The sequence below is a fragment of the Phallusia mammillata genome, chromosome 2 (assembly GCF_965637545.1).
Source record: "Phallusia mammillata chromosome 2, kaPhaMamm4.hap1.1, whole genome shotgun sequence".
NCBI lineage: Eukaryota > Metazoa > Chordata > Ascidiacea > Phlebobranchia > Ascidiidae > Phallusia > Phallusia mammillata.
Window position 1 is genome coordinate 7,802,103 of NC_137253.1, and position 22,958 is coordinate 7,825,060.

A 22,958-nucleotide genomic window follows, 5' to 3' on the forward strand; every position below is an offset into this window, starting at 1 on the left:
ATGTTTATTAAAAAAACTTGCCATTTTTTATATTGTTTATCACACTCAAATTATTATACTATGTTTTAACATAGGCATCACTACATCGCATAGTCACGTGGTCATTTCTTTGCATAGATTTGCCAGAGTACAAATGTTTTGTATTCATTTACCTCTACAAAGACGGTGGGATCAATATTACAAGCTGAGAAGCAACCGTCTTCATCAGTAAATGTTGAGCAATCGCATTCTCCACTGCTTGGAACTTGAGAGGAACAAGAGTCGTATTGAACTTGAGGTTTACATCTGAAAAATAACAACAGGTGTGTAAGGTAAGCCTTCAAATAAGAATGGCTACTGCTTCATGTTGAAAGCATTACAGCATAAATGCTAGTGTGTAAAATGTCCAACTTGGAAAAAGGTTTTTTCTTCATTTGTAAAAAAGTGCATAAAATTGAACTAGGTTACGTTTTGGTATAAAACAATGTTGAAATCGGTTTAAAAATATTTATGAAATTGAAAAATTGAGTCAAAAAATATCTGAAAGTTTTGAATACAATAAAACAATTAGGTGTCGAAAAAAAAATGTTAAGAAATGTCAGTCCGTTCATAAGTTTCGAAGCAGTTACCCTGGCTCTCCATTTTCTGTTTTCCAGTGTGCTCCAAATTCCTCAGGAGATTTGTTTTGAAGATCATTTTGAGAGTCGGAATCTGAGTCTCCACACAAACCTATGGACGTTTAGATAAAATGTTAGGCTAACAATCAAATTGCGCATTTCCAGTAGATAAACCAATACGGTCAATTTCAAAGTAAACGATTTGATGCCATTTAAGCTTGGAACTTATAATAATACGGTAACAGTGAAAAGACAATGACCAAATTCGAAATATTTACAAAAACATGAAAACGCTGTTTAATTTTTCGAATAATAATGAAAAAACCATCAAAACAGCATCACAACATATTTCTGGTACTAAACCCATCCGTAATAGCAAAAATACGGCCAAATAAACTTATTACGTGTGGAAACTTTGTTTACCTTTAGTACATGTTGCGTAAGAATCAGGTAAGCCGACTTTGACATTGCCATCCCCGCTGAAGGCCACAACAACTCCATAAGTTGTTTCCAGTCGTAGAGTGTCTCCAAGCTTAATGATTTGCAACAAAGAGGATCTCAGCACATATGGTGGTGTCCCTGTTACATTATCCACCTTGGAAAAAATCAAATCGCGTTTAATGTAGGTTATTACTGTTGTTGTAGGATGTAATTCAACCAATTGCAGTACGTTTTATAAAACTTGTACATTTTAAGTCTTTCTATGTCGTTGTGTTTTGTGTTTATGTTGCCATAAATGTAAAGTGTGCCTTTACATGTATGTATTTTTGGTCATACATTAGCTAGAAGAGCTCTATTAACTTGATATGTAAAGTGTTTTTTTTTTTATCAATTAGTAGACAACTGACCAAATATTAAAACTTTATTTTGCTTGCAAAATGAAAAACGCTGTAAAATATTTTAAAAGAATAATTTTGGTTGCAATGCATTACCGTATAAATAAGCCCCCTCTTTATTTCAACTGTTACTCCTGAAATCTGGACGACGACCCTTATTAGTGCAGGAAGACTTCCACTTGGAGGGTTCGACTTTACGATCTGTTTTAAGAGGAAAAGATGATGAACACAAACCACATCACTACACAACTACATTGTATGAAAAGCGAAAACACCAAATACAAAATGTTACAGTTTTAGTTTGCAACTTGCAATATCTCCATGTATTCTTTGTGTAACAAGTGAAATACTCTGCGCGGGAAAGGTTCATGCAACTTTATAGATTTTAGAAAATAATTTAGGTTTAAATTGGGTTAATAAATGCGCATTTTTTGTTTAATTGGAAGATTATTGTGTATGCAATCAATACTATTAAAGTTTCTAATTAAATAACATTGTTTTCTATTTAATTTTTTTGACTTACCTCGATCTTTAAAGGCACCACATTGTTGCAATCATTCTGCACAAGCAGATAACTACACGCTCCGACAAAATCGTAAGAGTTCCCGTCAAATGTTTGGAAGTGATGTCCGTTGCGCACATGACAGAACAAAGAGGGTACGGCAGCTAAAATACAACACAATTTCTTGTAATACCAACACATTACAGATTGGATGGATTTTATTTCGTTTCAAAACATATAAAGGTCTTGACAAAAGCACATCACAAGAGGTCATGTTAACTACTTAATGTAAAGCCTGGAACGGTAAGAAAAATTAAATACACAAGTTATAACAACATACCTGCTGGAGGAGTTGTGGGGGCTGGTGTTGTAGTAGTAATAACTGCAAAACAAAAAAGACAATGACAACATAAGGCACATAACTTGCGAACGTGTTTATGAAATTCAGTCAAAGTTTTGACAACGTATTTGTGTTTACCTAAGTCCATTACTTAATGATACTTGTTAATACTAGGCAAAACCCAATGATATGTTTTCAAATTGTAAGGCGCAATTTGTTTATGTCAAAGATGCAGATTATTTTACCCCGATGTATGAGATGTAAAAGAAACCAGCGAGATCTAAACAACGCGAGGCGACGTATTGATCATTTATAAATATCAAATACTATTATACCATTACCTTGACAAATTATTGTCCCATCTCCTGTGTAACCATGGTTACAAGTGCAATCAAAACTCCCCAGAGTATTGCTACACAGCGCCTCCTGGTGACAAGGGGTGTCCAAACATTCGTCCTTATCTAAAATAAAAAACAGTGGTTGAAAAATTGGATATATTTTGACCCGTTTAGATTTCAAAACTATACATACCTTCACACGTAACTCCGTCGCCTTGGTAACCATCTGCGCATGCGCACGTGAAACTTCCGTCAGTGTTTGTGCAGTTGGCGTTGTTGGAACAGTTGTTGACACTTGAATCAGCGCACTCGTCAATGTCTAAAGTAACAAACAATTTGTTGTATATTTACATTTTTTCTGTTCAAAACTGTAAATTTATATTATTCCTGATTCAATATAATTCATTAAGAAATGAACAGTATGCTTTGTGAAACAGACACTTAAATGGTAACATAGAAACACACCCAAAGTAAGTCAACCTAAAACAACGCACTGGATAGCAGACAATAACTTAAATTGAGATCAATATATTGATAACAAAAACAAATTTAAAAATGTTTCGATAAATCAGCTTTGCCACCGCTCCTTGTGGAGTTTTCATTGAAAAAAGTCTTTTTACCTCAATTAAACTAATGAAAATTAACAACCATACCTGAACAGTTTCCTGTTAAACCGGTGTAACCCGGTAAACAATCACATCTGAATGTTCCTCTGGTATTTACACAAACCGAATTTGCCTTGCAGTCGTTCAGAGTGGAGTCAGCACATTCATCGACATCTGTTTGAAGAAGTAGAAATAAAAAAAAATACATTTCACAAACGGTAACCACAGTAGATCTTCAAATTTTTGTTGAAGCCTACCACATTGTTAACAAGTAAAATTATGCAGTACACGCTATCAGGAGGTTATAAAACACACTCAACACTTCCACTTACCGTCACAAGTCTTTCCATTCCCGCTATATCCTGCCACACAAGTGCAAGTGAAGCTTCCATCAACGTTGCTACAATCAGCGTTCACATCACAAACTCTTGGTTGCTGCGTGCACTCATTCACATCTGCAAAAAAAACACGTTTAAAAACGCAATCAACTTTCAGTTCGAAAACAAACACAGTTGCTGCTGTGAGGCTGACATCAATGACATATTGTTTTATTTAAGTCTGATTTACTTTAAACATGACTGTTTTTTTTTTTTGGCAATTAGCATGACCAACAACATTACTATTTTCTTATGCAAATAGAAGTGTTTGTTCATCTTTTTAAAAAAAAAAATATATATACACTAGATAAATCCCGGAACAATTATTGCTAAACATTGTTAACATTTTAATTTGGAAGTAGAACTATAAACAACTGATTTTTTGTATTACCTTCACATACGTCTCCATTCAACACATATCCTGGTCGGCATGTGCATATAAAGCTATCTTCTGTGTTTTGGCAAATTCTGTCGTCCGAACAATTGTGCTGGCCGGTGCCGCATAAATCTTTAGCTGCAGCAAAGATCAAACATATGAATACCAAGCTAACTATATATAAAAGGACGTTCAAGAAATACTGTCAGAAATTAAAAAAAAGCCAATTCATAGCCATAAGTCAACACCAAGGCTATCCTGAACTTGTTCATTTACTTGGTTTAAGCACAATTACTTACAAATGCAGGTCTTCCCGTCACCACGGTAACCATCAGCACACGAGCATGTAAAACTTCCCACAGTATTAGAGCATACTGACAGGCCAGGCATGCAGTCGTCTGTACCAGCACTGCATTCGTCAATGTCTAAATGAGAAAAAATACAACACTGTGATAATGAAAACAACTTCTATTTGCAAAACTAAATGGAAAATGGACTTTTGACGTTCAAATCACTTAGAAATCACAGTACGCCAGGCCCATTAAAGGCGTCATACCGAATCAGCCGGTCACCAAGCATTCACCACCATATGGCAAGGCGTAGGCTAGAAAAATCTAGCCTGCGGTGGGATTCGAACCCACGACAGGAGTCTTTCCGGGACTCGCGCTCTACCAACTGAGCTACGCAGGCTCAGTGGAGAATCCGCCGAAAGTCGAATCACAAGCACCGTTGCCTGCCTCGTATGCTGCACATGTCAGCTTCGTAGTAGGGGATCGCCAGATTGACCAGTATCAGTTAAGATGAACATAAATTCATAACTGGGATCAGCCCTGAAGCGTCGATGCAGACCAGCGATCACGGCACACTCATATATAAATCACAAATCACTTAGAAGTTTTTATTCTCGTTTTAAGTCATTTTCTTGTATACATTAAATTGACTAAAAGAAAGGTAATTTAAGTTGCCATATACTTTTTGCTGGTCGATAAAGAAAATATGTTTAGTTAATATTAGGAAACAAAAACATGTACCTTTCAAATAGTGGTATTTAACCATTCTTACCTTCACATGTTCCAGGAGCCGACTTAAAATAGCCAGTAACGCACGAACAATCGTAACTTCCAACCGAGTTCACACACTCAGAGTTGACGAAACATATGTTGGGAGTCACTGTACATTCATCCAAGTCTGTAACAAAAACACATATACTTACTGTTTGAAACAAATATAATATTTACAACATATTGTTTTTGTATGTTTTTGTACTTTTGTACAGAAATTCCAGGTTTTAAATGTCGTGAAAATTTGTACAAAGGAACTTTGATATGGAAGGAGCTATTTGCACATTTGAAATTTTAAACTAAACTTGACATCCATAAATCACTACAGGAAATACCAAAACATTAACACAACAAAAATAAACAACATATATGGGATTTCCAGTGGACATGGGAAATGTTGTTCAAAGGTGTTTTCAAACGTTCGACATCTTTAAACCAAAGTCGGAAGAAGCTATGATGAATCATTTTGTTACCCGTGCATGTTTTTCCATCTCCAGTGTATCCAGTGACGCAGTCGCAGGTATAGCTCCCTCTAGTGTTCCGACATACCGAGTTATCAGGACAAGGTCGAACGTCGGCGTTGCATTCGTCAACATCTTTTAAAAGTAAAATATTTAAGTTTAGTCCAATCTATTTGCCGGACTTGAAATAACCTTCTGTCTCAACTTGTGCATTGGTTTCCAGACAAATTATCCTAAATCTTAACCTAAAACTCTTTGAAGGCTGTTTGTTTTACCTGTACACACTCCCGTTGGGTCGCCAGTGTACCCGCTCTTACAATCACATTGATATCCTCCCTCTGTATTGGTGCAGATGGAATTCGTACCACAATCAGTCGTTCCTTGCGAGCATTCGTCAATATCTAAAAAGACAACGAATTTTAGTGACTTTGTTGTACTTAACATGATATACACAACTCAAACATGATATTTTTATGTCATAAATACTCGTATCTTAGAGAATAGACACTTACCTGTGCAAGTCTGCTTAGGAATTCCAGAAAACCCGTCTTTGCATGAACACAGATAACTGCCTGCTGTGTTCTCGCATGTTGCATTGCCACCACATGAATACAAGTCAACGTTGCTGCATTCATCGACATCTAAAGCATTAAAGGAAAACAAGGCAATTTTGTATTTCTGGGTTTCATCTACTACAATGATATTGTTTGGTGGTACCGTTAAGTATCCATACGCAAAAGCGTAAAAAAATAAACAAATAAAAACCTAAAAGATTCGAATTTTAGGGAGAAAAATGGAAAACAACCTCTTACTACAATTGGACAAAAAGAGCATCATGAAAAATAAAGTTTGCTTAAAGATCTTAACAAGCTTTTTTTATCTTGTTTATTGTACAAAATACGTAAGCTACTGTTTTGTCTTACATTCATATTATTATGTAAAAAGAGTTTCCATTAACCAAAGGTGAAACAAATAAAATTCAGTTGAACCTGTGCAGGTATTTTCACCCTCCTTGTGTTCATATCCGGTGACGCAATTGCATTGGAAGCTTCCTGGCAGATTTTCACATGAGGAGTAATAAGCACAAGCAGTGCTTGATGTCGCACATTCGTCGATATCTGGAATACAATGTAGTTGGTAAGGTTTAAGCAAAAAGCTTCGACCCAAGAAAACATTATTCCTTTGCTTAACATACATTTGCACATAAACATTTATTAAAACTTTTTATAAATGCTTTAGGGTTAACCTTTTCAAAAAGGAATAAATCAGACTTTTTGGACCTTATGGTCGTCATCGATTGATAGAGCAAGTAATTATACGCCAAAACACAGTACCTGTACACGTGATTCCGTCGCCTTGGTAACCTGGCCCGCATTTGCATGTGTACGAGCCGTCGTTATTTATACACGTAGCGCTAGCGGAGCAGTTATATGTTGCTTCAATACACTCGTCCATATCTACAAACGACACAAGAGATCATTAAATCAATTAAATTAGGAAGAGAGACTGTACACGGTCAGACTTACCTTTGCAGATTTCGCCTTGGAGTTGGTAGCCAATCAGGCATGTACACGTGTAACTGCCTTCTGTGTTCTCGCATTTTGAATTCCGGTCGCAAATATAATTACCAGTCGTACATTCATCAACATCTAAAATAATGTTATTCTTTTTTGTTCATGTATTTTAAACTTAATCAATAATAATTTTGTCTGTGTTGAGACGAAACATTTTCCAAATAATACTTTGAATCAGCGTAAACTTTTAACAATACTTTCGGTGAATATACAAAACTTTGGTAATACTTGCAGTTTTAGTCTAAGAACTCAGACATACCTTGACAATATACTTTTCCATCCCCCGTGTAACCAGAGTTACAACGGCATTCGTAACCTCCCAGCAGATTCACACATAATGAGTTGGGTTGGCACTTCGCTTCCCCAGTGACGCATTCGTTTACGTCTAAAAATATTTAAATTTGAGCATCCCAAGATCGGTAAAGCTCTATATCATACAAATATACGAAATAAAAACTATTTGAAAGAAAAGACTGATTACCTTGGTATTTTTTATCAACTCAGAAAGAAATTGAACTTGTACAGTCTTTTACTTGCACACACAATATTTGCATTTTAAGTATTTGTCGTTATGTAGTTTACTAAACAAATCTCTTACCAGGTGCTAAAGTTGTAGTGACAGGTGTCGTCGTTGTAATCACTGTAAACACAAGGCAACAAAAATATTGAAAAAAATGTAGACAACTATAATAACAGTACAGACAAATCCGCTTTATTGTAAATTATTTTATCTCATAATCCGGCCACTTGCATAAAAACCTGAGCAAATTGGTTATGCCATTAACCAGAGTCGCCCGTATTTGCAAAAACAAAGCAACATTTATCAAAGGTTAAAAATTGTCGGTAAATCAGTTTCTTCACCTTCGCAGTAACTGTTGGGATCTCCAGTGAATCCATCAGCACATTGACATCTGTGACTCCCGATCGTGTTGAAACATACAGCGTTGTCGGCGCAACCATGGGTGCCATCCACGCACTCGTTCAGATCTGCCAAGTTTGTTTTAAAATGTTACATGTCTTAACTAAAGTGAGTATTAACGGTGTTCCAGTGTCTATACGCGATCGTATACGCAGTTTCATAAGTATGTAGTTTTAAAAATTAGGTTTAAAGGAGGTTTTATTTTTCACTTTGTGCAGGTTTAATTCATTTTCATCATGTTAAACACCACAAAATAACTTGAAGTAGGTCTGCACAATATAAATTACAAAGCCCTGAATAAAATGTTTCCAGTTGATTCTTGCGTATTCAAAGAAAATTAAAAGTCTGCAAAGCAAAGTGTAGGCCTATATTTCAATGTCTCAACCTGTACAAGTGTCTATTCCATTGCCAGAGAATCCATCCAAGCAGTAACATTCGTAACTTCCATCAGTATCCAAACACTCTGCGTCCTTGTAGCAAGGTTGCTGAGTGGAGCATTCATCCACGTCTGCGAGAAAACGATAATGGTAGTAAAGTTTGAAACCAGCAGGTTCAATAATGTTGTGTTGTGGATTGACTGCGTTAGTGCAAAAGGGTTTCCAACATAAATATGGTAAATCAATGTGCATAGTTTTCGAAGCAACATTACAATTTAGACAAAAATTGCTACATGGTACTTGTTAGGTTTTGAGATCAAGTTTTCTAAAAAAAAGCTTTTTCAAATGGCTGGTCTGTAACAACGGCTTGATTGACCCTTCAGCAGTCAATATTTAAAGATATTTTTTTAGCTGCGCATATTAACAATTACATGTGAATGTTAACTTACTAGTACACAACTCAGCTTGCTGTTGGTAACCCTTGTTACATGAGCACACAAAACTTCCAGCAGTATTCTGACAAGCCGAGTTATCGGTGCAATTTGCCGTCCCAACAACACACTCGTCAATATCTACAAAGGAAAACGTGCTTTTTAGTTGTATACATCGATCATTCAACAGTAATACCTCAATAAAGAATCAAACAGTTAAGTTGTAAATGAAACGCTTTTGTTTCTAAATATGAAAACACAAAAACGGCATGTTTTTCACCTGTACAGACAAATCCATCGCCCTCTAAGCCTTCGTTGCAACTGCACTGGTAACTCCCATTGACGTTTATACACTGTGCATCTTGATTGCACTGGTTCAGATCTTGTGACAAGCATTCGTCGACATCTAAAACAAAAACAATTTCTAAAAAGTGGACACATTTTTCTATTACAAGTTGTCTTCTTAGTATTGAAAAAATGGTCTCTTTTCCATCATATGATATTTAAAAATAATATTGGTCGTTGTATATTTTAATCCCATTACTTATAAAATGGGTAAGCTTTTAATTTTTTAAAGGCATAAACGGCTACAAACCTATACACAACTTTCGTCCGTCTCCCTCATAACCAGTGTCACACTTGCACATATAACCACCAGCTGTGTTTGTGCATGATGCGAAATCCACGCAAGCATTGACACCGTCACATTCGTCAATGTCTTGAAAGTAAAATACAAATGAAAAAAATAGTTGTAACAATGTTTTTAGAAACAATAATATGATAATGTACATAAAGCCAGTATAGGAAAATTAACTTTTTAAAGTTCAATATTTTGAGTGCAGTTTGAACGACATAAATCTGTAGTTACCTGTGCAATATCCGCTATCTTGCATTTCGTACCCTTTTTCACACACACACGAGAAACTACCAATCGTGTTTAAACAATTGGAAAGTGGTTTGCATTTGGACAGTCCGCCTAAGCATTCGTCAACATCTAACAAAGAAAACCATACGATAATAAAGAAATTGTAAAACAACACACACACACTAATAGCGCAAATTTAATCAACTAATGAAAATACTGTTTGAGTTTAAAAGGTTTAACAACGCACGAACCTTTACAACTAGTTCCATCCCCTATAAATCCAGCACTACAACGGCATGAGTACGATCCCGGTAAGTTAAGACAGGTTGCATTGTCGGAACAATTGTTGGCTTCGTTGCATTCATCAACATCTAAATAAAAGACAAAGATTTTATTGATTGGTCAATGCGTTGGTGGGTACTTCAAAGAGATTTATAGTACAACATTTTTTAATGTATTTTATCTCTCTTGGAGACCACAGTCGGTAATAAGTCTTAGTTTGATGCTAAAAATAATCTCAAACATTTCAAATTATGATTTACATTTAAACTTACCTTCACATAGATCAGTGACAGAATTTCTCTGGAATCCGCTCTTACATTCACATTCCCAACCGCCCTGCACATTCAAGCAATTTTCGTTGGCAAGACAGTCATCCAGATCTTTCGTGCACTCGTCAATATCTAAACAAATGCAAATGATTACATCTCGCACCCAACGATTTTTTTAAAAATAAATGTTGATTTTTTCTTTCTTTAAGCAAACTTTGGTTAAATTTAAACAAAACGACGAGACACGTTGAAACAATTCGCTTTCCAAATACTGTTTCCATTCTGAATAAACACTTTAAAAGCTGTTTTATTGCATTTAAAACCCTACAGCAAATGTCGAGTTAATGAAAAGCATGCCTCCTTTGATTGCGGTCAACACAGCATCAAATAACTCACCTTTGCACTCTGATCCGTCAAATTCGTACGAGTCCAGACACTCGCACTCGAATCCACCGTCTTTGTTGACACATTTTGAGTTATTGCGACATGTGAATGTCAAGCACTCGTCAATGTCTAAAACACAAAATAATCAAAGGTTGTCAAATCTATTTGAATAAGAAAGCGAAGATGATATGTAGGCGAAATATGCAATTATCTTCTTTCAGACTTGTTTTCTTTGAACCTTGGTCGGGTTTTGCTACTTGGCTGAGTGAAGTAGTTAATTTTTGAACAATCTGTTGTCTGACTTTACATACCATTGCAAAGAAATCCGTCTCCCATATATCCGCTTCCGCATTCACACGTGTAACTTCCATCTGTATTTTTGCATAGAGCCCACTTGTGACATGAATCCAAATTGTCGACGCATTCATCGATATCTAAAACACAACGAAAGAGAAATTTATACAACGGTTAAAAGCAGCTTGAAAATCGCCTGCTTTCTTGATTTTGACTAATCTTCAAGAACACGTTACGGTTTACGCCTAAAAAGAATTTATGTAACAAACAATAGGTCAGAGTGCATAAAGTGCATAATTTTTCCACACTACATTTGCTGTAAAGTGTAGTAATCATAAAGATAGTACTTATTTACCTGTACATGAGTCCGTGCCTTCGCCAGTAAAACCTTTAGCACACGAACATGAAAATTCCCCAGCTGTGTTTGTGCAGTCAGCGTTTTTGGTGCAGTTATGTGTGTCATGAACACATTCATCGACATCTACAAAAACGCAAAAGGTCACAATTAGAGAAAGTTTAATAATTTGATTATGTAAACTACTTTGTCTTTTATAAACGTTACAGAAATTGAACATTTTCAAAAGTGTTGGCACTTACCCACACACGTGACACCGTTTCCCGCGTAACCTTCTTTACACGTGCACTCGTAGCTTCCCGCCAAATTTTGACACGTGGCAGAAGAGGTGCAAGTATTAGGGTCCAGACATTCGTCAACGTCTAGTACAAAATATCATTTAGATTCTACAAAAGTTTTAACAAACATTTCCCGAAGTTATTTAACATTTGCCTTAATCGGGCATTAATAGTCATGCTGTTGATTTTTTATTGGTATAAAAAATTCAAGCTGCTGATATCACAAACTGCAACATGTATTAATGACATACCTGTACATGAATTAACTCCATCTCCAGAATATCCAAGTTTGCATCGGCATTCAAACGAACCCGGAAGATTTAAACATTCCGCATTATCGTGGCAGTTGTGTTGGCCACTCTTGCAATTGTCAACGTCTGAATAAACCGAATAATGTTCTATTTGCTAAAATACTTCATCGAAATATATTTATCTCAAAACTTTTAGAGCCCAATTTAAAATATTCCCATAAATGATTTAAGAGGCCAAAGAACAAAATTAAGGCGAATTCCCAACCTGAGCAGTAGACCTTTCCATCTCCTGTATATCCAATATCACAAAAGCACGAATAACCTCCGTCTAAGTCCTGACACTTCGCGTTGCTCGCACAAATCGTCTTGTTGTCGCATTCATTTATGTCTGCAAGTGAAGGTAGTTGTTAAACATCATAAACGATTCCCAAAGTAGATTTTGGTTAAAATAATGAGTGATCCTCGCATGTTGTATTTCAATATGTTATCTACAATATGCACGTTAATTTTGAAGCATTGCTTTTAGTCAGTATATAATTAAACTATCTACATATAGGGCAATCGTTTGGTGCTTTTATCAGGTTAGGGCAGTAGTTCTCAAACTGTGGGTAGCGACGCCCTGGTGCGTCGTTTTTAATTTTCCAAGGGCGTCGCAGAATATTTTCGTTTCGTAACTTTTTGTTGTTGTATCAATAAACACAACATAATAATTTTCTTAATTAACTTGTATTTGCTGGTGCGTCGCAAGTCCAGAAAACTTTTCCAGAGGCGTCGCAACAAAAAAAGTTTGAGAACCTCTGGGTTAGGGCATGTTTGGACTCGATTTTTGATGCAATTAGCTGTTTTAATTATTTATTTAGAAGGAAAAATACTTACTAGTGCAGGAAATCTTTCCGTGGCCCATGTATCCACCTTGACACTCACAAGAGAAACTTCCTTCAGTATTTGTGCAGAGCGCGTTGTCTGCACACGGCATGTCCAAACTGCATTCATCCAAATCTAGGATTTAGAGGATCAGAACATTTAGATTAAACGTGTACTGTTTCTTACATCAGTGCATATCTAAGGATTGCGCCATCGACTTGTATCTATTGAAGCATTAAAGCAAGTATGATCAAGTTATTTAAAACAAAACAAATGTTGGTACAACTTACAATGTCAAGTTGTGATATACAAGCTGTTGTCAATATCAAATTCATAGAGCTTATCCGGCAACTATATTTTTTTATTAGCGACGTTTCGACGTCCTATACCGGTCGCCTTCATTAGGGTAAATAACATTGAACGGTATAGGACGTCGAAACGTCCGTACAAAATACAATTGCCAGAAGAGTTCTATGAACAGGTAGTGATATGTTTAGCAAACAAAGCTGTTGAAACCTATCTTCAACAAAGCAGACCCGATTTTTTTAGTTTTTGTATGAAGTTGTGGTTGTTATGTTTTAAAACTTACCAGTGCATTTCTTGTCTACCATCTGATAACCGGTGACGCAATTACATTCGTAAGATCCAAGGGTGTTGACGCAATCGGCGTTGACGTCACAGTCATCAACTTGCAGCAGGCATTCGTCGACATCTGAATACGTTAAATAGCAACGAATAATCACAAAGCACAACAACTCCAAACAGGTTTACTCATAGAGATTTGCAAATGAAACAGCGCATAGTCTTTGTGTGTTGTTTGTGTACTTATATTAACTTCATATTAGCTGCAAGTTTTTAGGACTGAGACATAGAGTTCGAAATGTGTTCATCTGTTTGAAAATTTATCACATATAAGCGGGGTTGCCATTGATATGGAGCCCAAAATTAGGACAACCGAAAATCATGTACATTTTTATTTCTATTTGAGTACAGATTTACAGTGCTTAATGTCATTATTTAACCACACATCAAAATACATCTACTCTTACCTTGACATGACGCGAACCCTTCTCCTCTGTATCCTTCTTTGCATTTACAATTGTAACTTCCATTAGTATCTTCACACAAGGCTTGCGAATGACAAGTGTCGTTCTCTAAACACTCGTTCACATCTAAACAGAAAAGAAAAATTAGAAACTCCTAAAGCCTTGACTTAATGCATTTCATGTTATGCATGTTTCGTTAAATATTTTCTGTTATATGTAGTTTTTACATTCAGTAGGGTCAAGAAAAAAACAATTGAGAACCCGTTGCACTCAGTTTAAGCGTTATTGAAGTTGCTTACTTGAGCAGTTCGTCACTCCGTCCCCGGTGAATCCTTCTGCGCATGCGCATTGGAAGCTTCCCACTGTGTTTGTGCATTCAGCTATATCCAGGCAATTTGAGTCTCCATTCGCACACTCATCGACATCTATCAAAAAATACATGATGATCATAACAAAAAATAAACATATAAAGAGAAACAGTTATTAAGCATCATATTTACATGGACATCTTTTGCATTCACGTTGACTGGCAAAATATATTTCAGTATTTCAAAACTTACCCGTGCATTCAATACGGGCGTTCCCTTCATAACCCGGTTTGCATTGGCACGTAAAACTGCCATCAGAGTTAACACAGTTTGCATTTAAACCGCACTGATTGCCTGACGCGCATTCATCAACATCTGAAATAGAAAAAATTCATCAAAACAAACCAATAAAAAATTTTGCTATTACTTCTGCTATTAGGTCGCACTTTTCTTACCTCATTTAAGATTTATACGTTCTTACCTTGACAAGAGTAAGGTCCAATCCCAACACCAATGTATCCCTCCTTACATTTGCACACAAAACTTCCCGGCGTATTATTGCAACCAGCGTTGCTGTCACAAGGCGGACTTTTTAGGCACTCATCCACATCTGAGAAGTATCAATAAATGTATTAAATTCGCGATCCAAAGTCTCTTCTAAAGTGTAGATAATACAGAAGGTGTAAAAATAACAACCAAAATGGCTTAATATTGCTCGAAAATACATACATATAAAATATTCTGTTTGACAAGGTACAGATAATGCTTGTTTTAGCGAAATGCATGGATCTTGAAAGGTAAGAGATTAATAATTTATGATTTTATTTTTTAGTTTTGAGAAAATTAAAGTTTTCAACAAGGAATATACCTGAACATGACGTTGTTCCGTCACCATAGAAACCGTTGTCACAACTACAAGTGAAGGAGCCGACTGTGTTGTCACAAATTGCGTTCAGAGCACACGGCACGGGCGAAAGACTGCACTCGTCCACATCTAGAAAGCAAATGTGTTTTTCGTTGTAACTATTTTGTACCCAGGCTGCTAATATAAGGTATTAAAAATTAATTCAAGCATATTTTCACAACAAACACGCTTACATTAACGGTTATGTTTTACAATTGACGAATGATTTGCTTGTTGGAAGAACCACAACGAATGAGCATTTTACCACATTTGGATTAAATATAATTTACCTTTGCATTTTCCGTATCCGGTATCGATATATCCGCTTTTGCACAAACACTTATAACTTCCCTTTGTGTTGTGACAATCCGAGTTATCGGGACATGTAGTTTGCCCAGTCAAACATTCGTTTAAATCTGCAATCAAATGACACGTTTCCAAAGTTGTTTTTGCACATGGCAAAAACATATATGCTAAACTTAGGCCTAATTAACAATTGTTGCCAGTTATACAATATTCTGATCCACATTGAAACAAGTTATCATCTAAGTAGGTATTACCTTCACAAAGTTGTCCGCTTGCTGCGAAACCCACCAGGCAGTCGCATGAGAAGCTACCGGGATTGTTGATGCACTTGGAGTTAGGAGGGCATCGTTTGTCATCCATCACACATTCATTGATATCTATTAACAAAGTTAACATTATGCATTAAAGCGGAATTCAACTGCATTGCAATGGTATAGACAAATTTACAAAGTACAAGGCGAAACTTTTCTCTGCCATATTACATGGTCATTATACATCACATTGAGTTTTCAGGTGGGAAGATATGAAACGTGGTCTTGGCTAGTTATTGTGACCTACATACAAACCAGTATATTCAAGTAAATGACGTTTAACTAGACAACCAAAAAATTCAAAACCGACAAAAAAAGTGTTATGTTTTACTTGAAAATACTGACTTTTTGCTACAGTATAAGTCAATTTCGCTTTCTCGAATTTGTGTTTATATTCAGACATATAAATTTAAACTTAATAAGTTCATGGGTTTGCCTTACAAAGTTCCAACTAGACCCTGATTTGACCAACTTGCAACGTTGCGCGAAAACATAGGCTTACCTTCGCATATTGCGCCAACATCTTGAAATCCATCGTTGCATTTGCAAACGAAGCTTCCCGCTGTGTTCACACATTGCGAGTTCGACTGGCACGAGACAGTAGGATCCAAACACTCATCAACATCTAGCGAAAAAAGACACAATCTCATTAATTCATTTTGACCAAACAGCAGAAGATTTGATGATTGTACAAGGTGAAGCAAGACAAAATTGTGACTAAAATCCGAAGTAAAAACTGATTCAGTTTTTGATAACAAGTGTATATGTTGTTAAACTTAAGAAGGTATTAGGACACTGCACATAACAACAACATCGACGAAATGAAAGTTTGCGTATGAGTTCTTGAAGTTCAAAAAGCTTTTGATAAACATGGACACTAAGCAAAAGAAGATTAGCTTGACATTTTATGTGTATACCTTCACATGTGCCGGTAAACGAGTCTTCTTCAAATCCAGGTTTGCAGTTACATTCGAATCCACCAAAGAGGTTTGAGCATACGGTGGTAGCCAGATCGCAATCTGACAGACCCAAACTGCATTCGTCTTCATCTGAAACAAAAAGAGAAACTCCGTTAGTTCTGTTTTCGTTGGAGCAGCGGAAAAACGCATGATTGTCTGATTTTATGAGTCCGCTCTGTCAAACTATCAGCCCAATTTGGTTCAATCCTGAATTGTAAGGCGGGCCAGGCTTTTTGGCTGGGTTTGGGCACAACAAAACAGGCTTAATTACCTTTACACTCTGCATACATTTGGCAGCATTTCACTAACTTTGGAGTCTGGTCCGGACTTTGTTTCACAAAAAACATAGGCTACGGGGCTTGTACTTTAAAGGGCCAAGTTGCATTAAAAGCAAAACCGTTAAAATGCACCAAATTTAGTTAACTGTCGATGAAGCATATGTCAAGAATTATGGTTAAACGATTTTTACCTTGACAGTCGGTGTATGGATCGCCTGCAAAACCATCCAGACAGATGCAGGAAAAACTACCGACGTCATTGGTGCATATACTATTTTTTCCACAAGCATTTGGGTCTACACATTCATCAACATCTGCAGAAACAAGAGAAAGAACGATACTAAACAGGTTCTATGAGAAAATAGGTGAACTTATAATTGAAATATGTTTTACGACATTATTTTGTTTGAACAAGTGCTTTCTTTCTCTTAATGTACCCATGATCAGCAACTAACTTATGTAAGTTTCGTAATATCTACTTTGGACTTAAAAACCATGTGTATATAAATGTGTAGATTTGAATAAACCCATTTTGTATAATGTTGTACTAATTCTACTTTGCATTTTTTATTCAGAGGTTTTGGTAACTTACCTGTGCATCCGCCATTTGCGTTGGCTTCAAATCCGCTATTACAAACGCAAACGTAACTTCCATTTGTGTTCATGCATGTCGCCTCATTGTCGCAGGTCGCGCTGCCGTTGTCGCATTCGTCAATATCTAAAAAAAAGTTAATTTATGGAGAAAACATGTAATAATGCCTAGCTTGTTAATAAAATTTTATAGCAAGCGTTTAAAAAATTACCTATGCAATTGTCTGTTTTGTCTTCTACAAATCCGTCAAAACAAATGCAAGTAAAATTCCCGGGTGTGTTTTTGCATTGTTTGTCGTTGGAGCATGTTGAATTCGACACCGTACATTCATCAATATCTAGATATAAAGGAAAATTAAAATCGTAAAGTTGGCACAAGAAATTGGAAACAACAACATGAGTTTCCATTAGTGAGGTATGATGTCTTACCATTACATGTTAGTTTTCCATCTCCTGTATATCCAGTATTACAAGTACATTCATAACTTCCATTCAAGTTGTTACATTCGGCTTTCAGGTGACAATAGTCGGTATTGGTTGCACATTCATCAATATCTAAAACAATCAATAAATTACTATGCTCTTCATGCATCTGTTTTGCTGTTTATTAGACAACTTCTACCATACATAATTTTACACATATTCCTCCAATTTGCAATAAAACTACTGTGTTATAGATAGTTTATTATTAGAGAGGCTCAAGACCTAAGAAACAATGTTGCCAACTGATTGACCCTTTATCAGTCTCACGGGTCAAAAATTAGGGAACGAAATCACATTGTGTGCAAAAGTAAACTAAAGTAAATAAATTGGTGAAGATGCCAACTATGTTACTTACCAACGCAATTTCCGTCGACCTTCTCGTATCCTGCTATGCAATCACATCTATAACCCCCAACTTCGTTGACACATTTCGCCGTTGGTGAGCAACTAGCGACACCAAAATTGCATTCGTCAAGATCTGAAAAGTTAAAAGCATTGTTGGTACACTTTCTCTTGATGTTGAAGCACAAAGGAGCAGATATTAGAAGAGAACAATACCTATTTAGGAAGATTTTCACATACCATTTTTTCTGTATAACAACTACTAAAACTGTACTTTATTGTGGTGATTTTTGTACATTGGTTAAGCAGAACATATCAAATACAGACACTTACCATCACACATTTTCATTCCATCTCCCCGATATCCCGAAGAGCAAGTACATGTGTAACTTCCATCAGTGTTGTTACAATGCGAGTTGGGAGCACAGTTAATCTCATCCGGTTTCAAGCACTCATCCACATCTGTCACACGAAACAGTTTATCTCTTTGTTTCTTTACTCACATATTTAAAAAAAGAAGAACCCTTTATCAAGGCCTTGAGCAATGTGTGATTGACCGTAGTATTTATGCCCCTTGCCTGTTATTTCATGTACAGTATATCTTTATTTTATTTTGGCAGCTATTTGACCTTTGCAAGCTTGAAAAGAAAAAGATTATAGCAGTGGTTCCCAACCTTTTTTTGTCGCGACCCAAATACCTACCAAAATTTTGTTTTGTGGCTTCTCGCGACCCATGGACATGCATTCTTACTATTTGGGTTGTATTTTTGTTTATAAATCAGGAAAGCTTTTCGAAAATTACTACGCCAGTTTGAAAAATAAAAAACATCAAACAAAAATTAATCGTTTTTTCCGCCAACTTTAGAGCTGGTTCAAAGCATTATGAGCCAGACAACGCTTAGCAGTGATCTCACACAAACATAATAATTTAATATCACGCCAAATAGTCATGAAATTGTTATTGGGAAACAATTTATAGCCTTTGTCACAAAAACTGGCGACCCAACAGAATTGACAGGCGATCCAACTTTGGGTCGCGACCCATAGGTTGGGAAACACTGCATTATAGTAAACATTTTGCTAGGAATGCCATCCTACCTTCGCATTGGAATTTTCCATGGCCTGAATATCCAGATTTGCAGCTACATGTGTAAGATCCGTCAGTATCCAAGCAATCAGCATTAGCGTGGCATTGAGCTTCCCCAGTTGTGCATTCGTCAATATCTAAAAGGAAAAAATCTCTATATGATCCGGCAAAAAAAAATTAAAACATGAACAAAAACTAGTTTTCATAGTACATTATGTTGAGTTTTCTTACGATACTTATCGAGAACATCATTTTTTATTGTGACATTATTAGAAAATTTTGCTAGAACAATAATAAGACTAAAGGTAAATTGGTATATCGATTAAAAGTTGTTGGACTTGGTACACACAGCTTTTGTTTTGTATCATGTGAGATGGATAACTTACTTTCACAACCGTTTTTAGTCAGGTTGTAACCGGTTTTGCAGAAACAGTTGAAACTTCCCTCTGTGTTCTGACACAAACCTCCACGCCCGCAAGGACTGACTGGAACTAGACACTCATCAACATCTAATTGTAATAATTCACAAATTAAATCCTTACAATACTCAAAACAAACTCATCCTAAACTGTTCGGTGATTTTCAGATACACTAATTGAACCATTATAATCAAATTGTTGTCAGTTCAGTTTGGCAGATTTTATATAGTTTGTTAGCATATGAATTCAAGTAATGACAAAATTTTGTTACCGTCGCATCTTTGACCATTTCCAGTAAAACCAGCTTTACATGTGCAAGTGAAAGACCCGATGCTATTTGAGCATTCGGCGTTGACGTCACAATTCGCTGAGCCAGTTTCGCATTCATTGATGTCTGTGCAACACAAAGGAACAATAAAATTTAAAAATTATCCTTGAACGTCAACCAATTTTGTGTAACTCTTAACAGCATCTTTTAAAGGCCACAATTTGTTACTTTTCCCTCACAACAAGTTAGTGAAGAATCGTACCATCCTTTAAACCTTGTACCCTGCTTTAAATAAATTACCTTACATGAACAAATATGACTCAATTACTGACTGAGCGGTTTATTTTGTACCTGTGCAACTCTCATTTCCCCTTCCGGTGAATCCCCCATCGCAGACACATTCATAACTGCCTGGTGAGTTCACACACGTGGATAATGGCACACATCCGGGGTCACTCGTACATTCGTCAATGTCTGAGCAAGAAAAAGCAAGTTAAATATTTCATTTTTTAATCTCGAACGCTAGGGTATCGCTAAAACGCCAAACAGTAGGATTTGCAATAAAAATGTATTGAGCTTTAGCTTTAAGTGGCTATTTAGGAGTTTGTACGTCTTAATACGGAATGAAGAACGCAATAAATCCAGACTTACCAACACATTGATCGTTTTGTTTCTGATATCCAGCAACACACGTGCACTCGTAACTTCCAGGAGTGTTTTTGCATGTTGATGGGAAAGCACAAACTGTATTGGCTTTGTCTGTACATTCATTTATATCTAAAATAAAAAAAAATCTCTTTTTACTTCAACTTTTTATAAATCAGATTTGAACGACCGTAAATTCCATACGTTTGATGGTTGATGGTTCACAATAAACTGTTTCAAAAATTGTAATTTTTTATTTTACTTCCATATTGGCGAAGAAAACAAAATACAGTATTATTCAACCACCTAACACATACACAATATTTCTAAATTCGGACAAACGCACTGTAAATTTGACTCTGCTATTTATATCTTTATTGATGTTTATTCCTGTTTATATCATTTGTTCTTGACATACTGTTTTAAATATTGTATACTGTTGAATTATTTTAAAATTTACAGAATACAGAATTGAACAAAATAACATCACTTACCATCACACTGTATATATCCCACTCCTGTGTAACCTTGATTGCAATTACAAGTGTAACTCCCCACCGTGTTTTGGCAGAAAGCGTTTTCAGCACATTTTGCAGTTCCGTCCTTGCATTCGTCAACGTCTGCCAAAAAAGACAACAATCAGTAACTGATAACCACTCGTACTTACGAAAATATATGTACATTGACAAAGCCATGCGGAAGAAATATATATTTTTTTCTCGAATCGTTATAACCCAATAATGTTACGCAAATTCATCTTTAAAAGAACACTAGACTCGGATTAAAAAGCGATTTGACCGAAACGTCTGCAATACGATGTGTTGCTTATACGCAAGCTTTTTCGTCGAGCATATTGTAAGTATTGAAAGTCAAAAATGCCCGGTTCAGACCGGTTTTAGGGCTCGCTTAAACTGTGCCCTCACAACTGTCACAGGTATATTCATTGACGCTTTTCTAAGCAACTTAGGATTAAACTTTCCTTAAAATCGTTACTAAATCCCTACAGTCACACAAGCACACTGCAACACAACACCAAATGACATTCGCATTTACCCAGGCATCCTGACACATCGCTGGCCACGTATCCACTCAAACAACGACATTCATATCCGCCCACTAAATCGACGCACACTGCTAGTGGATGACACGAGTGTATTCCCAAGGCGCATTCGTCAATATCTAAACAACGTCGAAAGTTTATTCAACAACGACACAGTGAACATTCTTGCGTGTCTGTTTTTTCACTTTATAAAATGTACAAGGACTTTTTACCTCACTGAAAATTGTTATATATTTTGCACCAAAAAGCACCTTTGGTCTCAAAAAAAGAGAACTGTTTTTTTTACAATAGTTATGTTAATGGTGTAAAACAAACCTGGCATCATACGTGGTTCCACCGTCGTTATTTGAATCACTGAAGATACAATAAAATAAAATGAAAAAAAAACATTTATTCCCTTAAGAGCGTAGAGTTTTAATAAGAGCTCAAGATATACAACGTCTATTTTTATTATTGCAACAAGTTATAATAGGCTCCTCTACAGTCCTACGAAACAAGTAAAAGCCAATGACAGCTTTAAACTGAATACAAGTATTGTTATTTAGCCATTATTACCTGTACACTCTACAGTAGGATCCCCTGTATACCCAGCATCACATCTGCACTCGAATCCACCCAGCAAGTTGTAACAAGTTGAGTAGAGCACACAATTATTGGTGTCCTTGCTCGAACATTCATCAATGTCTGAAACGTTTAGTTTGTTGCATATTTAACGCTATATTAAGCAGAAGTTCAACGTTTTGATGAAAAAAGACGAAAAAACGTTTTTCTATTACCTTCGCATTTTAACTTTGCGTCGCCTTGGTAACCAGTGTTGCACACGCATTCGTGACTGCCAATCGTGTTTTGACACCTGGCATGTGTGACGCAATCACTTAAACCCTCAGAGCATTCATCAATATCTAAAAAAATGCAAAAGCAAAAATAACTGGCCGTACTAAACTACTAAATAATGTTCAAAGCTGAATTCAAATACAAATATTTAGTTCATCCGTGCAATCATGGACACTATCACACCTTTGCAGCTGAAACCGTCTCCTGTGAACCCAACGTTACATTGACACTGGAAGGAACCAATCAGATTCGTGCACGTGGCGTTATCATGACAAGACGCCAAACCTTCCGAGCACTCGTCTACGTCATCGCATGACGTAGTGGGGGATCCCCGGAATCCGGCCTTGCATCCAGTACACAGGTACGATCCGACAGTGTCTCTGCACTCAGTGTTTTGGTTGCACAATCCGAGTTCACATTCGTTAAGGTCTAAAGTAACAGAGTTAATGTCAAAGATTATGATGATCACTCAATTAAAATAA

The 22,958-nt window shown here is 36.3% G+C and overlaps 1 protein-coding gene and 1 non-coding gene across 6 annotated transcripts in view; both read right to left on the minus strand.

Moving 5' to 3' along the window:
* LOC145212103 (uncharacterized) overlaps nucleotides 1–22,958 on the minus strand; it is a 73,920-nt gene that overhangs the window by 15,922 nt on the left and 35,040 nt on the right. For 2 of the 5 annotated variants that reach the window (XM_080080126.1, XM_080080125.1), the window contains exons 81-143: nucleotides 22,660–22,905; nucleotides 22,419–22,544; nucleotides 22,198–22,326; nucleotides 21,958–21,996; nucleotides 21,636–21,761; nucleotides 21,077–21,202; nucleotides 20,589–20,714; nucleotides 20,289–20,411; nucleotides 19,941–20,063; nucleotides 19,637–19,759; nucleotides 19,262–19,387; nucleotides 18,497–18,625; nucleotides 18,177–18,299; nucleotides 17,768–17,893; nucleotides 17,551–17,676; nucleotides 17,340–17,465; nucleotides 16,939–17,061; nucleotides 16,428–16,559; nucleotides 16,013–16,135; nucleotides 15,454–15,576; nucleotides 15,184–15,309; nucleotides 14,858–14,983; nucleotides 14,471–14,599; nucleotides 14,242–14,364; nucleotides 13,981–14,106; nucleotides 13,685–13,807; nucleotides 13,225–13,347; nucleotides 12,648–12,770; nucleotides 12,037–12,159; nucleotides 11,772–11,897; nucleotides 11,485–11,604; nucleotides 11,243–11,368; nucleotides 10,905–11,027; nucleotides 10,606–10,722; nucleotides 10,213–10,341; nucleotides 9,910–10,029; nucleotides 9,662–9,787; nucleotides 9,389–9,511; nucleotides 9,074–9,199; nucleotides 8,812–8,934; nucleotides 8,371–8,493; nucleotides 7,928–8,053; nucleotides 7,665–7,706; nucleotides 7,326–7,451; nucleotides 7,019–7,141; nucleotides 6,827–6,949; nucleotides 6,482–6,610; nucleotides 6,005–6,133; nucleotides 5,768–5,893; nucleotides 5,505–5,627; nucleotides 5,033–5,158; nucleotides 4,270–4,395; nucleotides 3,986–4,108; nucleotides 3,550–3,672; nucleotides 3,266–3,391; nucleotides 2,806–2,931; nucleotides 2,616–2,735; nucleotides 2,275–2,316; nucleotides 1,956–2,098; nucleotides 1,529–1,633; nucleotides 1,020–1,191; nucleotides 609–708; nucleotides 153–285 (exon numbers count right to left, since the gene is read on the minus strand). In XM_080080126.1, the coding sequence (XP_079936252.1) occupies nucleotides 153–285; nucleotides 609–708; nucleotides 1,020–1,191; nucleotides 1,529–1,633; nucleotides 1,956–2,098; nucleotides 2,275–2,316; nucleotides 2,616–2,735; nucleotides 2,806–2,931; nucleotides 3,266–3,391; nucleotides 3,550–3,672; nucleotides 3,986–4,108; nucleotides 4,270–4,395; nucleotides 5,033–5,158; nucleotides 5,505–5,627; nucleotides 5,768–5,893; nucleotides 6,005–6,133; nucleotides 6,482–6,610; nucleotides 6,827–6,949; nucleotides 7,019–7,141; nucleotides 7,326–7,451; nucleotides 7,665–7,706; nucleotides 7,928–8,053; nucleotides 8,371–8,493; nucleotides 8,812–8,934; nucleotides 9,074–9,199; nucleotides 9,389–9,511; nucleotides 9,662–9,787; nucleotides 9,910–10,029; nucleotides 10,213–10,341; nucleotides 10,606–10,722; nucleotides 10,905–11,027; nucleotides 11,243–11,368; nucleotides 11,485–11,604; nucleotides 11,772–11,897; nucleotides 12,037–12,159; nucleotides 12,648–12,770; nucleotides 13,225–13,347; nucleotides 13,685–13,807; nucleotides 13,981–14,106; nucleotides 14,242–14,364; nucleotides 14,471–14,599; nucleotides 14,858–14,983; nucleotides 15,184–15,309; nucleotides 15,454–15,576; nucleotides 16,013–16,135; nucleotides 16,428–16,559; nucleotides 16,939–17,061; nucleotides 17,340–17,465; nucleotides 17,551–17,676; nucleotides 17,768–17,893; nucleotides 18,177–18,299; nucleotides 18,497–18,625; nucleotides 19,262–19,387; nucleotides 19,637–19,759; nucleotides 19,941–20,063; nucleotides 20,289–20,411; nucleotides 20,589–20,714; nucleotides 21,077–21,202; nucleotides 21,636–21,761; nucleotides 21,958–21,996; nucleotides 22,198–22,326; nucleotides 22,419–22,544; nucleotides 22,660–22,905 (7,760 nt within the window). The remainder of the gene's footprint in view (nucleotides 1–152; nucleotides 286–608; nucleotides 709–1,019; nucleotides 1,192–1,528; nucleotides 1,634–1,955; nucleotides 2,099–2,274; nucleotides 2,317–2,615; nucleotides 2,736–2,805; nucleotides 2,932–3,265; nucleotides 3,392–3,549; nucleotides 3,673–3,985; nucleotides 4,109–4,269; nucleotides 4,396–5,032; nucleotides 5,159–5,504; nucleotides 5,628–5,767; nucleotides 5,894–6,004; nucleotides 6,134–6,481; nucleotides 6,611–6,826; nucleotides 6,950–7,018; nucleotides 7,142–7,325; nucleotides 7,452–7,664; nucleotides 7,707–7,927; nucleotides 8,054–8,370; nucleotides 8,494–8,811; nucleotides 8,935–9,073; nucleotides 9,200–9,388; nucleotides 9,512–9,661; nucleotides 9,788–9,909; nucleotides 10,030–10,212; nucleotides 10,342–10,605; nucleotides 10,723–10,904; nucleotides 11,028–11,242; nucleotides 11,369–11,484; nucleotides 11,605–11,771; nucleotides 11,898–12,036; nucleotides 12,160–12,647; nucleotides 12,771–13,224; nucleotides 13,348–13,684; nucleotides 13,808–13,980; nucleotides 14,107–14,241; nucleotides 14,365–14,470; nucleotides 14,600–14,857; nucleotides 14,984–15,183; nucleotides 15,310–15,453; nucleotides 15,577–16,012; nucleotides 16,136–16,427; nucleotides 16,560–16,938; nucleotides 17,062–17,339; nucleotides 17,466–17,550; nucleotides 17,677–17,767; nucleotides 17,894–18,176; nucleotides 18,300–18,496; nucleotides 18,626–19,261; nucleotides 19,388–19,636; nucleotides 19,760–19,940; nucleotides 20,064–20,288; nucleotides 20,412–20,588; nucleotides 20,715–21,076; nucleotides 21,203–21,635; nucleotides 21,762–21,957; nucleotides 21,997–22,197; nucleotides 22,327–22,418; nucleotides 22,545–22,659; nucleotides 22,906–22,958) is intronic. The other 3 variants (XM_080080127.1, XM_080080129.1, XM_080080128.1) reach the window with 3 other exon arrangements.
* Nucleotides 4,587–4,660, minus strand: Trnas-gga (transfer RNA serine (anticodon GGA)). The gene has a single exon. It is a non-coding gene; the product is annotated as a tRNA-Ser (tRNA).